The sequence below is a fragment of the Notothenia rossii genome, assembly GCF_949606895.1.
Source record: "Notothenia rossii genome assembly, chromosome: 11".
Classification (NCBI taxonomy): Eukaryota; Metazoa; Chordata; class Actinopteri; order Perciformes; family Nototheniidae; genus Notothenia; species Notothenia rossii.
This window is the reverse complement of record NC_136910.1, coordinates 14,097,397-14,112,489: the sequence shown is the minus strand read 5'-3', so window position 1 is coordinate 14,112,489 and position 15,093 is coordinate 14,097,397. Positions and strand designations below refer to the sequence as shown.

Here is a 15,093-nt window from a genome sequence, read left to right as displayed (position 1 = left end):
AAACAAAAGGGTATTTTTCTCTGAGGAGCACAGTGACGTGGGAGGCGGCTGTGAATGTGGGCCATGTGTCAGGGCTGCTGCTGCTGCTGCTGCTGCGTTTGTCTGCTTCCCCTCCCCAACTCTGGAGCCTGTGCAAACTTCCACAATAACACCGTCATTACCTTTTGGTTTCGCTCCTCAACTACGACTGTTTGACACTACTGCATGTTGCAAAAACGCTTGTCATTCTTTGAAAGTGTAACGTGCCTCTTGAGTGCAGAAGGTCATCAACTGAGTAATTTAAAGATTGCTTGACATGCTATGCTCTAAATTACACACAAAGCATTACTGTGTGATTTAAGTTGGGATGCATACTCTTGTAATGGATTTGATTATTATGCCGCCGCATGAGAATATGTATGCTTGCCTAGTGAGGTCAAATTTCTCTGTCTCAGAGCTGCCACCGCCTGCTGCTGCTGCTTTTCAATGGTTAAGCCCTTTTCGGGTAATGAGTCGAGAAGGAAATGGGTAAACAGCACCCTTGTAAACGTGCTGTGTGGCAGTCTGACACACCGAGGGCCCCCCGGCCTTTAATCAGTGGAGTGACAGAACTGAAAGGAGGCTGTGTTCTGAGAAAAGATAGGAGTGCAGCAGGAGGGGCATGTCGGGACGATGTTCTGAGCTCCACTCGCCCACAACCCCCACCAGCACTGATACAATTGGGTGGTGGTCACTCGTGAACTGTTTTGGAGGTTATGCACAGTCTTATCTACCCTATTGATGACTTACATCACACAATTCTAAGCAACAGATGTCCCAAAGTGCTCATGGTGGGGGTTGTGGGCGAGTGCTCATTATCTTTTTTTTCAGGTGTGCTTATGGTGGATTAAAATATTTGTCTTTTTTTCTAAAACTCAAAAATCTAGTTTAATAACATAACATTGAATTGAGTCTTTTTCAGTAATGGAACTTCTCTAATAAACAAAATGTAAGTTGGCACTAATTTCTCATTTTTTCCCCTGCCCTTGCTTGGTAGCTCAAATGTGGTTGGGGTGAAACACATTTTTTTTTAAAAGGTAGCACCCGGCCACAAAACATTTCCAGTTGCCCGGTGGAGCTTTTCTCATAAAAATGAAAGGAACACTCGGAGTAGAAGATCTACCTTGAGCTTTAAACAACGCCTGAACCAAGAACTGACATTCTTTTCAGTGCATATGAAAATATACTTTTGTATTTGGAGGTAGAAAGGCCGAACCACAAATCATGTTTGAGGTACAAACATTCAGTCAGTGTTATGTCTGAGCAGCAACAGTCTGCACCCACATAGATGAGATGCATGAAGGGCACACAAGCCTTCTCAAGTCAAATAGTAAGAGGATTGTGGGATCTACATTTTGAGCACTTTGGATTTTACGAAAAGTAACCAGACACCTTTAGCCCCTGGCAGAGACAGGCAGCTTTAAAGTGGAGGTCAGCTGTAAGCCTTCAGACCTTTTGTAGACCCAGGACAGTTAGTTTACACTGCGGGGGTGACATACGACCACCCCCTCCTCCTGGATTATACATACGCACACGCTTGGTATGACATCACGGGGTCACGCTTAGTGTCTGGAGAGCCGGGCCTCTGAAGCTTTAGCTAGCAGGGGTCGTGTCCCTGTGGGGGCCGGTGACCGTGTTGGAGTACAGACTGCTTTGTGTATGAAGTGCTTGTTAAGACTCTAAAGGGTGGAATGGGGTGGGGTCAGGGACAGCAATGAGGAGAGGGAGGAAATGCGGGCCTCCGCTCAAAAGCTAAAGACGTCTGACTCTGAAGTTTAGGAGCTCTCCCACGCCACCAAGTACTGCTGGCAGGGCCGGGCAGAAGGGAAGGAGGGCGACGACATGTGGGGAAACCATGTGGCTTGGCGAGTTAAGAGCAACAGGCCAGAGCTCCACACAATCACACAAGGGAGGGGACAATTAACCGACTGCTGTCAAAACAAGAGCATGTTTCCACGGATAACGGTGCATTCGGGGCTGCAGGTGTGCAGAGTTGTCTGGTCAGCTGACCTGCTATTTCCTTTCAAACAGGAAGAGCCAAATGAGTGTAGATGAGGGTTCAAGGTAACACACAGCTGGCAGTTTTTAAGGTGGTGGAATGCAGGTGCGCTACAAGAGCAGCAGTGTGCAAGCTGTGTAAGAGAAGGCTAACCCAAACAGATGACATAAAAACGTATGTGAATGTGGGCTCAGAGGCACACCGCAGCGCTGTTTGTATACCAGAGAGGCCTCATTTCTAAAAATATCTGACTTTTATTTAGATTTCATTTTAGAAACAAAACAAATGTGGTTTGAATGTGTTTTAAAGTTAATTGATTTTTAGTCTTATCAATTACAAATGTAAAGAAATGGAAAAAAATCACATCATGGTGCTGGAGATTGGGCATGCCTTATTCAACACACACATTCTTGTTCTCCTGTAGCATGTGTCGGTCTCCTCCTGACAAGGCACATGCTGCTACAGGGCGCTGCCTGTCTGATGTGTCAACATAAGAAATGAGATCATGAGTTTAATGATCCGAGACTGTAGAGGGGAATACTCTCCAGACAGATATCATTCATAATCAGTCATAATCCTGTTCTGGTATGACTGCGGAAGCAGATAATTTAAGATAAACATCCAGCTGATGAGAGCGGCAAATTCAGTAGAGTTTGGAAAATGACTGTGGACTATTTTTGTAGATTGGTTGCATAAAATGTCAGAAAAATAAGGATGATTGCCAGTTTCAAGTTCTCATAGAAACAAAACAAACTAAATGTAGGTTTGATGTAGACTCACCATTTAGCATAATAAGGGTCTGAAATGAAGTTCACTGAAAATGTTTTGTCTGCAACTGTTATCTATGTAGAATGCTTTATAATTGTAAACATTAAGTCAATGGTACCAGAGAGTGTAAATATAGAACACATCACATAACCTTGTTCCCACACATTTTTTGAATCAGGACAAAAAATAATATTTGTAACTGTATGGAAAAGTGACCAACTATGGTGGCATAGATGTAAATGTTTTACATGCTAGAGCCATTCTACCTATACAAATGTGTAAGCTAGCATTTGCTAATTAGCACGAACACAGATTACAGGTGAGGCTGATTTTGGTTAAACCCAATTATATATTATTTGTTCTATGTTAACTTTCAGTTCATTGCCTAAAGCAGTCAAGCGCCCGTACTTAAGGACTAGCAGCGTTTACTTGAGTAAGTACACTTAACGCATGTCAACAGTTAGTTTAACTGCTTTCAAAACAATACAGTTGTTAAAGGAAAAGTGATAAAGTGACAAACTGATGTGCCAATAGCTTCCAACTGGAAAATCACCACAACAACAACTTCAGTCAGTCGTGGGTATGACAGGATTAAGTCTGTCAATATTGTCCTGTGGCACTGAGGTCATACTGTACATGCCCAGACATGTCTCCTGAAATGAGGTCATCTCTATTATTTCAAAGGTAATCTTGTATTTCGACATGGTAGCATGCATGCAGAGGTAAACAGCTGCTAATTTGTAACTTGTGTGAAATTGTGGATGACCTGGGGCTAACATGAGAGGCATGGTTATCAACCAGCATCCTCTGGGGCATTTGTGTTGAAATAAGAGGGGCCTACATCCCTCAGAATTACTACACTCTAAAATGACTTTGTTAAAGCCAAGTGAGTTCATTCGGGAGTAGTCAAATATATGTTGAATAGCTCCATACAAGGCCAATGGGCGGCAACGTAATAGGCTTGCAGCTGCTAATACTTTGCCGTGTACATTCATATTTATTTCCCATTGAGATATAGGAGTAGTACACCCAACTTGGGCACAGTTTCACAATACTTCATAACATTTCATTACCTTTAATTGCCCAATAACATTCAAGCTTGTGTCAGCAAATGGTGAAGTGAACCAGAAAGAACTCAATGAATCACTTGGCAATGGGCTTTTGTTCTTGTTGAATTTATTTGGTGCACTGAAACCTTGGGGGCAGCGATGGAGAATCGTTTGTTTTATGCCCTCAATGATCCAGCTGGCACACAAAAGCCTGATAACCAATCTTTCCCTCGTCATCATTTTATCTAACCTAACCACAGACAGTAGAGTGAATGCACCCCGTCTAATGAGCGGCAATTAACAACGCAACAATGACGGGACAATCCCCCAGGCGGAGGCTGCTTACAGTCAAGTAAATAAAGATAAGCTGTTGTAGATTTGCGATTCTTCACTCAGATGATGGAGAGCTCATTTCATTTTTGTTTACAGAGGGGAAACACGAGCTCAAGCGCCAGCGCAATTCATCACACTCGGCTGGGTTCTGCATTTATCATCTCCAAGAACGGCTTACTTCCCATTTCCACTTTCTGTAAAACAAAAGCCGCTCCGATATAAATTCTAATTTTAACCAGAGCCAAGCTGCATTTTCCACAATGCTTTGAGACCTTTAAAAACAAAAAACAAGTTCTGTGACTCGGACAAATTGGTAAATTCAGGAAGACAAATGTTTTCAACAGCTTTATTTATAATACTTACATTACTGAATATCCCCTGCTGTTTTATGAGGTGGTGCACATTGTGAGTGAAGGGAGTGGGTTCCTACTACAATGCCTTCTTTTTTTTAGCTATTTACATTGATCGTTGATTGTTGTATGTTCAAATACTGTTAAATCTGCTCAAACAATATGAGTGTGTAACATTATCAATGAGTCTTAACACACTAACTGTCATTCAGCAGCTGGTTACAGGCACATGTGAGGTATCTTATCTATGCCCATCATTTACTCATAAATGCATGGTGCCGCTTAAACGTTTTCGAGCAAAGCTTATCTCTTGTCGACTAGAACTAAAAGTTCTGCTTATTTGAAATACCTCAAGGCATAAACCTTTCCTAATGGAAACAGTTAAGAGTTATATTAGCGTATGACCCAGTCAAAGTAAGTGGAGGGATTCCAGAGTCCTGCCTTGTACTCAGTGTCTCTGTTTGAGGATCATGTCCACAGCCTGAGCCAGGTCGTCCACAGTGCCGTCAGCCGTCACCGTTGAGTGCCTCTCATCACTGGGCCTAAGGGAGGACAAGCAAAAGCACACACTTAAGGACATGCTGCACGGGAAATAACAGGAACAACACAAGGCTCGATCAGCAAGAAGCAACAATTTGATGGTATCAGCCTCATTTACAATACTGAATGTTCCAACTGAAAAAGAGTAGGACACGGTGGTCTAAGAAGATTCAGGAAACGCTTAAACATAAACCAAGCAGACTCACACCCAAAGGCTGTTTAAGCTTCAGGGGAAGGTTTTAGTAAGAGATGGGGTCTATGATAACATCACGAGAGCTGCCTTATGATCGCCAACATACTGAAGTTAAAAGTTCAGGGATTATTCTTGCTTTCTGGATATCTTTAGGAGGTGTCTGTGCAGCTGCTTGCCAAAAGTCCCTGCAGGGTAGTGCATGCTTTTCGCCTCGATCACCACAGTGTTCCAGACCTTTCTAATATATCTGCAGGCAACTTAAACAGGCCAACTGGGGCACTTTAATGGGAACTGCTAATTCCAAAAGTACCCAATTGCTTAAAATAAAACCATAAAAATAATTGAAGACTCAGGCCAATGGTTTCCAACCTTGCGGTGGGAATCAGAAAGCATGCAGTTGCAGGATAGAGTTCATCTAAACTTTTTTAAGAGAGAGGGAGAAACATATTTTTGCTACACAAATTAAGTTTGTTTTAATTTGTCAAGTAATGGCTAGGCTCTAGGTATGGCAATGTGGGTTTTGTGTTTGTCCACCACTTTGGTCCAGACTGAAATACTTCCACAACTATTTGATGGATTGCAATGCAATGCAATGCCATTAAACATACATTAGCATAGAAGTCATAAGCCAGAAACAACCAACCAATCATCATAATTTCTCCTAAATGGTTAAAAATCTGTAGGAGGCATCAGGCGGCCTTGCCTAGTCCCCCCTGGCCACGGCCATTGTTTGGTCCCGGGCCAGTGATGGATGCAGATATGGCTGTTTAATCAGCTGGTAGGGGAAATGTGATCCATTTGGCCTGGCACCAGGCCCAAGCATTCAGTACTCTTTTCCTCCCCATCACATCAAAAGACAGAGACGCCCCGTCCATTCAACTGCAGCATTGCCCAGGACTCCTGCTCATTTATGAAGTGGTGCCTATAGACCCCCCCACCCCCCTCCCCTCCCCCCGTGGCTCGGGTCTGTGTGCTGCCTCTGTTCCCCAGTCACGGGTTGGAGCTCCAGATGGGGAAGCTTTGTCCCTCCCTGTGTGCGACACACACCACCATTAATCCTGGCCTCTCGCAGAGGACCATGGCAAATATTTGTGAGCCGCCCAAGTGTAGCATCAGAAAGAAGAGGCCTGTGGTGGGGGGTGAGGAGAGGTGATGAATACTGAAAGCCGTGGTGAATACGGTGCCATGTGTTTATGCACGTCTGTCAGCCACCAGCGCTTGGGTTATGTGAGCTGGTCTGCTAATGGTCCCGGTGTTATGTCTCCTGTGCTGGATTACTCCCACACCCTTCTTTGCCCGAGGACTGATTGAGTTCACACACGCAAGTAAAAGGCACGAACACACAAGCAAGTTAGTCACATGGCTCTTGTGTTTCATTGCAAACAGCATTGACCTCACCGTCTCTTCTCCCTTCAAATCTCTTATGACCTGCCTGCGCCTTTTAGGAATGCATACAAGTGTCTATGTGTATTCATTTTGTTGCTTTCCTCGCATTTCCATGAATAATGAAGGAGTAGCCAGGTCAATGTGACCATGCAAAATTCAGCACAATGCAGCTAGTGTTACAGATGAGGTAATGTGCGGCTGGCTGCGTGTCCTTCAGGTCAATGCAATATCAATACACGTCAAGAGATAGCTTTGCTCCCTGAGCCCGAGAGGTCACATATGAGGTAGAAGGTGGGAAGTAAACACAGAATTTAGTTAAACACAGATGCCAACGAGCCGAAAGACTGAAACACTTCACCAAAAAGTGAGTAAAAAGATCAGTGTTTGGGGTTTAGACTGGAGGTCAGACAAAATTAGAATTGAAGATGTCACTTGGATGTGGGAAAATTTGACCTTTATTTAAAAAAAATCTCATATTTAAATTCAAAAAAGTTGATTCCATATGCTTCATATACACGTACGTACATGTACATACTGTGCAACAGTTTGAGAAATGGGTATACACTGCCCAGGTTATAAAAGATATATTGGCTTAGAATGTCATGTGTAGAAATAGAACACGATACTTGGCTCTATAAAACATAAACATACATTTTAAAGGGATATGAAATGAAAGTGGATACGAATGACTCAGGCAGTAAATGTGCACTTGTGTGTGAGAAGTCAGCTGTGCATCAAAGACAGAGAGAGATGAGCTATGATACAGAAATAAAGGCAAGGGGGGGCTTGCTTAAAATAAGGGCAGCTACTTTTTATTTCATTGAGGTAGCTGACCGTGGGGTGAAAGGCACGACAACCTTCCCTTCGGTTAATGCTTAACACCAACACACACACACAAGAGCAAGCAGCAGGAAGCAAAACTGTCACAGATTACAATTTACACTTTTCTCTGAACCGCCTCACCTTTGCTGAGTGTGCCTTTCGCTTGACACAGTGCAGATACTGATAACGCAAACATGAGCGTGGAGTTTAAAAGGTCAACCAGAACCAACAGCACATGACACTCAGAGCGATGTTATGGGTTTGACAACAGTGACAAATAAAGCAATTGTTGGGAAACCAAGCTGGAAAGTGTACACAGCTGGATTTCAGAACACAGCCTATCATGTTCTTAAGAAACTTTTATGAAAATATTTTTGAATGCCTGTTGTTGACATGGTAGATTACTGGCTGTAGACAACACTGAAAACTCCTCGTGGGAAATTAATTCAACTCTCAAGATTATGAAAGTACAAACACTGCTGCGAAGAGGGTAAGACTGATGTTAACTATTGTTAGCAATTAAATAGTTTACTATACAATTAGTGCTTCTACATTTTAGACCAACAAGCGACAAGTAGCTCTACAAGGGTAAAATCTCCCCTAATTGCATGTGAATTGGCTAAAATGAAAGCAAAAGTACGTAATATTATGTAAAATAATATGTAAAAAGGAGTATTCAAAGTCTGTTGGAAGTTACACAAAATTCAATAATTGAAAAACGGCTTCAGAAAGAGGAACAGTGAACAAGTGTAAAAAATAACCAACAGGGATGTGGCTGATAAATTCTTATGCGCATGCAGCTTAATATGACTTAAGTTTTAATGATGTCATTTCGTCTATGTTGAATCCCCTACCCCAAATAAACATAAACTGTAACGCCCCAAGTATTTTGTAATGTGTGCCGTCACCTGGCTTTGCAGTGAGGAATCACTTTATGGGAGCTACGACAACGCTGAGAGGAAAACATTCAGCCATGCCAACGAGACGGAAAAACATTGTTTAGAAATGCGTTTTTTCATAGCACACAAACGATAGCCAAAACACTGTTTTCTCACAGTAAAGCAGACTATATAACCATAACCTGAAGGAGAACACTACCTGGCGATAAGTATAGCCTTAATGTTCAGCCAAGCCTTGTGGGTGAGATAAGATCTAGACGCAAGACAAAGATTTTCCCATCACCCTGAGGGGGAGAGGACGTGTGTAACTGCATGTGTTTCTGATGCTGCTTGCTGACGTTGCAACTCTTGGCCTTGAGGGTGAGAATGTGACCACAGCTTCACTGCCTCGGTTATAAACAAAATGTCATGGGATATATTGATGCCATATCAAAAGGAGGAAAAGAAGACAAGTTGAGATGTTCTGCTTTTACCACCCTCACCATCTCCTACAGCTTTTCTCTTTTAGCTGATCAAGATAACGTCCTTTAAAAAAGGTGTACAGCTGCAACCTTTTGCAAATACAGCCCAACTGAACCGGGGGAAACCACCATGCTACATGCATGTTATGGCAACACAAGAGACAGATGCTTAACTGGAGCATTCACATCCCCTGCTGAAGTCGTGGCCATGCAGCAGCGGTTATCGCTACCAAAAGCTGTATAATGTTGAGTCATGATCAGCAAACAGCTGCAGTATAATTTTCACACAGATAAACGGTTATTTCCAATCGAGCAGGACACAAAGGGGATTCCCTGTTTGCAGCACGATGAGCCGCTTGTTTTTTTTCCATCCTGTCGCTCTCTGTAAACCATTGAGTGCTGTGATGGGCGCGAGTGTGTGTGTGTGTGTGTGTGTGTGTGTGTGTGTGTGTGTGTGTGTGTGTGTGTGTGTGTGTGTGTGTGTGTGTGTGTGTGTGTGTGTGTGTGTGTGTGTGTGTGTGTGTGTGTGTGTGTGTGTGTGTGTGTGAGTGAGTGAGTGAGAAAGAGAATATCCTGAACCGTCAAAACTACCCACTGGAAAGTTTCTGTCAATCCAAACCACAAATACATGAGTGGTTAAACGAACGTCGTATTGCATTGACTTTCTGTCTCTGAGAGATAGTAAAAGCATTGTGTGTGTGTTTGTTTTACCTTTAGAGCAGCCATTGATTTCCATTTATTTCCATATATGAAAATCAAGCACCAGACTAATCCTGTCGGCCAGTGGGTCCCAAACAACTTTGTCAGACTGACACCTACAGCGATATTAAATGAACTAAGTAGAAGTAACCCTTCATCAATACCTGCCCTGTTTTAAATATGGATCATAAAAGGGATGTTATGTCAATGCCTTGTTTGCTTTGGCGTATTGAACTTGATGAATAAATGCAGATAACATCATTGACTTGGATGGCTTTCACACCTCAAGCTCATTTCAAGCTGATAGATTTTGATATGTTAAACAAGAACATTGTTAGAAAGCAGCGGAAAGACAATAAAAACAATCAATAACCTGAAACACAAAAATATGTTAGTCTTAAAAAAAGAGCTGATTGTGGTAAACATGCTAAATCACTTGTGCAATTTTTTATAGAGTAAATACAAAATAAAAACACTACATATTATATTTTACAGAGGGTGTATCTCTAATGATCTCTCTAGGTTGAATATATAAGTCAGTTGAGCCTTTGATGTCATTCAGGGGAGCATCTAGGTGTGGTTAAGGGTGATTTTTCTTGTGACTACACCCAACAGTGAAGTATACAGTATCAGAAGATGCAATGCTGTTTAATTTTCAAAGGGAAATGAATTGAGGGCATTGCCTGAAAAGGAAAGACACTATGGTTTTCTAATTGTTTGATAATGAAAATGCATCTGAGCCCAACAGCTCTATAGCCTGCTCTTTATCTCTTCTTAAGGACAGCTGCTCAAGGCTAGATTAGCTGCTTCTAACATAACACACCCACATCTCTGGCAGATTGTCTGTAGTCAAGTTGCATCGTGGGTAATGAGGAAGAATATATGGAACAAAGAAGACAATCTCTGATCAAATTGGATAATACAAACATTGTGTGAGACATACAATGTTATATGTGTGCAATGCTAAATGGACTCTTCTTTATGGGGTAGTATTTCTAACATCCTCTAAAAGTTGAGTACATCAATGCTAAACAAATGAAAGGTTACTATTTCACTATTAAAAAGTAATGACTGATTTTAAAGACATTTGACTTGTTTCACCAAATTCTTACAAAGGTAACACCCTTCATCGTTTCACAGCTGCTCGGTATGCATTGTGCTCAATATGCAGAGCTTCATGTGACCCAGATCTAACCAGTTTTTTCATCAGCATGTTATTATTAGCATTAGTGTTGTTGGTTTGCTGAGCCTTCATTTGTGTGTGTGTGTGTGTGTGTGTGTGTGTGTGTGTGTGTGTGTGTGTGTGTGTGTGTGTGTGTGTGTGTGTGTGTGTGTGTGTGTGTGTGTGTGTGTGTGTGTGTGTGTGTGTGTGTGTGTGTGTGTGTGTGTGTGTGTGTGTGTGTGTGTGTGTGTGTGTGTGTGTGTGTGTGTGTGTGTGTGTGTGTGTGTGTGTGTGTGTGTGTGTGTGTGTGTGTGTGTGTGTGCGTGTGTGCGTGTGTGCGTGTGTGTATGTGTGTGTGTGTGTATCTATGAGTGTCTTGCTGGCAGCAAGAGGCTGCTGAGTCACCTGCTTCTCATACAGAAAATAAAACAACACACACACACACACATACACACACAAACTATTAGGAGAAAAAATGGTTGCAGCAGAAACCAGGCAGGAGCCCAAGTCCCCCCAGCCAAGCAGCCTGTCTTTTGGTAATTGCAGGAGGGATTGGATCCCCATTGAAACGACTAAGGGCCTGTGTTCATGTATTTAAGAGGCAGTGCTATGTTTCAGCCTGCCATCTGTGGGCTTTAGCTCTCCGATTCTCTCCCACTCTCACTCCTTTTCTTTCTCTCTCTCTCACGGGTGGAAAAGTACCATCGAGGGCTCAGTGGCCAAGGCCCGGCAGGCTCCTTTGTCTCGCCGTGGGAGTCTAGTCTCACTGTGAAAAAAGCTCTGGTTAATTATTAATATCTCATTGACTTATAACGCACAGCAGGCTTAAGAGGAGCCTGCATGCAGGGGAAACTGTCACCCCGGGGTGGTGAGGGATGGTAGGCCAGGCTCGGGCACCCACTGGAGTCTCATCAAGCTCTTTAACCTCTTTGTGCAGCTACTGACACATCCATCTCAAATCTGTACTCAATCTGTGTTCTGATCTTGGGTCTATCTGATCCAAACACACAGCTAAATCTACAACATCTTGACATCTGTCATTCAAGCTGAGAACAAGTCTCTTCTGCTCTTATTTGAGCTTTGTTGTACTCAGATGTATCTTGAGGTAACGTGTGGTCATGGCGACTTAAAAGGATCTCTTATCTGTGGACAAAACGCAAGTTAAGTGACGCAGGTTTACTCAACTGGAAACCTTTGTGTTTGAGAATGAAATACTTTCATCCCCTAGGCTTGAAATGTGTTGTAGCTTGTTGTAATGAAAATGGCAGCAGCCTTGATCAACAATGACTCAGTAAGGAAAGGCTAACAAATGAAATGGGTAATTATTAACACTGTCAGCGTTAACGTGTTATTGCTTGCGATTAATCCAGAAACCTTAACGTGTCAAACATTTTTTTGACCCCATCTTCCAATCATGGATGTTTACAATGAACTGCATGGCACGGAAGAATTGGAACAAGCTACATACATATAGCATTGACTGAAGATCACTGGACATCAGTAAGTAGGCGATGACAAATGGAAACTCCATCGGCTATTCATCCATGCAAGCAATTAACATGAATTGCAAACAGTAAAACTTAACTACAGGTCATGCTACAGACAAACCAAGCGTCTTAAAATGTTTGTGCCATGTTTTTGCTTATATACTAGTAAAACATTTTATAAATGGGCATTTTAACATTACGAAGAGAGAGACAAAGTTAAAGCAGTGTTCCATCTCAAGCCAACACCAGAGTGCCGGCTGAACGAGGAAAACATCTCCACAAGTGATTGGGTTTACATTCTCCAAAGAGCTGCCCATTTTGATCTATGGGAATGGGATGAATGCATAGCTTGGACTGTAATGTCCTTTGTGGTTGATGGAATTGTGGTTAATGCTGCCCTTAAAGACACAACTGATGTAATCAAGCCAACTGTATATGTTTATAGTAGAGAGAACATCTTATTTTTTCATATTCAGGTGCAATGATAATTGATACTGTTGATACTTGTCAATGTCTCTAGTAAATGTAGCCCTGTAAATAAAATGTCCTTTTGTGTTATCTGTTGTTTTATGTTCACGTTGGAACCTACTTGCTGCTATGATGGACAGGTCGATAAAACATTTTTTTAAGTGTATTCATTAAGAAAATTTGAATCGCTGCAATCACAAAGCACTGCAAAATGTTTTTTTAAAAGAGGAACCCACCCACCTCTCGGGACAAGAATGGATAAGGTGGGAGCATGCAAGCCGGGAAAGAGCTCCTAACCACAAAACACAGCTTTCATGTGTTATCCGGTAAAAAGGAGAGAAATCCAGTGTGAAAATAGAAACCTTATGCAACATGTATTTTCTTATTATACCCTGCATATCCTGACAAAACCCTGCTGACTGAGATGTGGAGAACATTAACTTGACAACGACGAGTAGCAACGCCCAAAGCACAACTTGCAACTAGGACGGATTATTACAAAATGAACATCATTCTGTATTAAAGAAAACTGGAAACTGATTGAGATTGAGACCATGCATTTTTCAACAATGAAATTACATTTAGTTAGAAGAAGGGTCATTGTTTCATAGACTTCTATATAATCAGATAACAGATTTCTTTTTTTAACCATTGAGTCCCCCCCCCGATTGGTCCATACACTACACATAGTAGATGAATGGTAATGTATATATTGTGTCTGTTGCTCTAAGCCCAACGTTTTTTTTACCGTGGGAACAAGCCAAACTCTCTTCCCAACAACGATCTGTTTGCCACAGAACAAACTAAACCTTATAGGTCACAATTCTCATGATTTCAGTTCCTCTGATGATCCAGGGGGGACCCAGACACAAAAGAGGGCCCCTGCAGATCCAGCTTCAGTTCAAAGGCTAAATTCTGCACATACTGTAGTAGGATTCACTGGATTAGAGTAAAGGCTTTCTGTGGTGGAGCAGACTCTGAGGTAAACCGACCTCAATGACACAGTCAAAAATGCTGTATCTTCCGAGTTGACAAGCTCACAGCCCACACCCTCAGCGGAGAAGAGAGAAATGAGATAACTTCACTTCCTTCCCACACAGACAAAACGAATGTGCTAACAGCCGTTAACAGGACAGGGTGTGGGACTGTGCTTTTGTACTAGACACGATAAAATGCCTGCATGCTTGTCTACAGAGACAAACAGTTCACAAAGGTTAAGACAGAGTACAGAGAAACTGCAACTCAAGCACATCCTGCTCAGACACAATTCAATCCTGTCGTTAGCTCCAGAAAGAGAATCTAAGGCTTTATCCCAAATTAAAATGTTCTTGAAACATACAAACAAGGCCTTGATATATGGTAAGTCACATATATCACAAACAATCACTCCCTGTCTGTCAAGCACACGCTTGAAACCATGTACATTATCATAGCCATTGAGGCCATAGGACACCAGTGGATGAAGGAAAGATAAGCTAGGCTGAAATACAGTATGTACCTGGGAGCCATCTCAGGGGCAGCGCTCAATTTGTAAAGGAGATTAAGCTGCAACCACAGCCATGCACAGTGACCCTGCCAAGGTTCAGTGTCACAGATCTGCTTAGGACAAAGCCCATCCATAAACCCAACACTGCTGCTCTATGTTCAGTCTAATGTCTGTTTGATTCACAAGAACGGAGATCTGATAGGCTGTTAATGTCAGAGGGGGAGAGCTTTAGCTTCCTGTCGACACTCCTAATGCACTGAGGTGTTCACACCTTTCCATGAACCCTTTACCCTCAATCATATAACCTTAAATATGTATTCAGGGTGGGGAATTGTTAACTCCTTTATGCATGAGCGCCCTTTGTAGACACAACAATACAAATAAATGTTTAACGTTTCGTATTGTGCAAACAAGATAAAAAGAAAGAAAAAGCTTAGATTCAGATGTGTTGTAGTACTTTGATTTCCTGTACTGTATGTATGATTAAGCAACAATCAACATTACATCTCGCTTGATTGACTAAATTAAAATCCAGTCAAATGATTTAAGTAAAGATTAGAGCTAGAGGGCACTTCTGAAGTGATAATACAATCAGACCCCTTTTAACACAATCTTGTGCTCACAATTAAAGACCCAACACACAAATCACCACTATATATCATATTAAGCTGATAGCATGATCTTTCCACTGTGTGAGCTGTAACTCCTGTTTGCTCAGGCAGATGGGACATTTGCTCTCCTAATGAGCAGTCCTCCTATTCGTTGCAATGATAATGGCTTCATTTGCATGAATTCATTAAGGGGTCCAGTGGAAATGTGCTCTCCCTGTCCCGACTGATCAAAGGTTATATGACCCTCACCCAGTCAGTTCAGTCTGGGCTTCTGGGACGGGGGGGGGACGGGAGGGGGGGGGACGGGGAGTAGACCCATGCTGGAGACAGGGACTGATTTATCTGGACCTGACTTGAACTCC

At 42.3% G+C, this 15,093-nt stretch overlaps 1 protein-coding gene across 2 annotated transcripts in view; it reads right to left on the bottom strand.

Moving 5' to 3' along the window:
* Positions 1-4,499: 4,499 nt before the first annotated feature.
* The window catches only part of lhpp (phospholysine phosphohistidine inorganic pyrophosphate phosphatase), a 19,040-nt gene continuing 8,446 nt past the window's right edge, over positions 4,500-15,093 (bottom strand). For both annotated transcript variants that reach the window (XM_079660374.1, XM_079660373.1), the window contains exon 7: positions 4,500-5,059. In XM_079660374.1, coding sequence (XP_079516500.1) covers positions 5,051-5,059 — 9 coding nt within the window. In that variant the 3' untranslated portion in view covers positions 4,500-5,050. The remainder of the gene's footprint in view (positions 5,060-15,093) is intronic.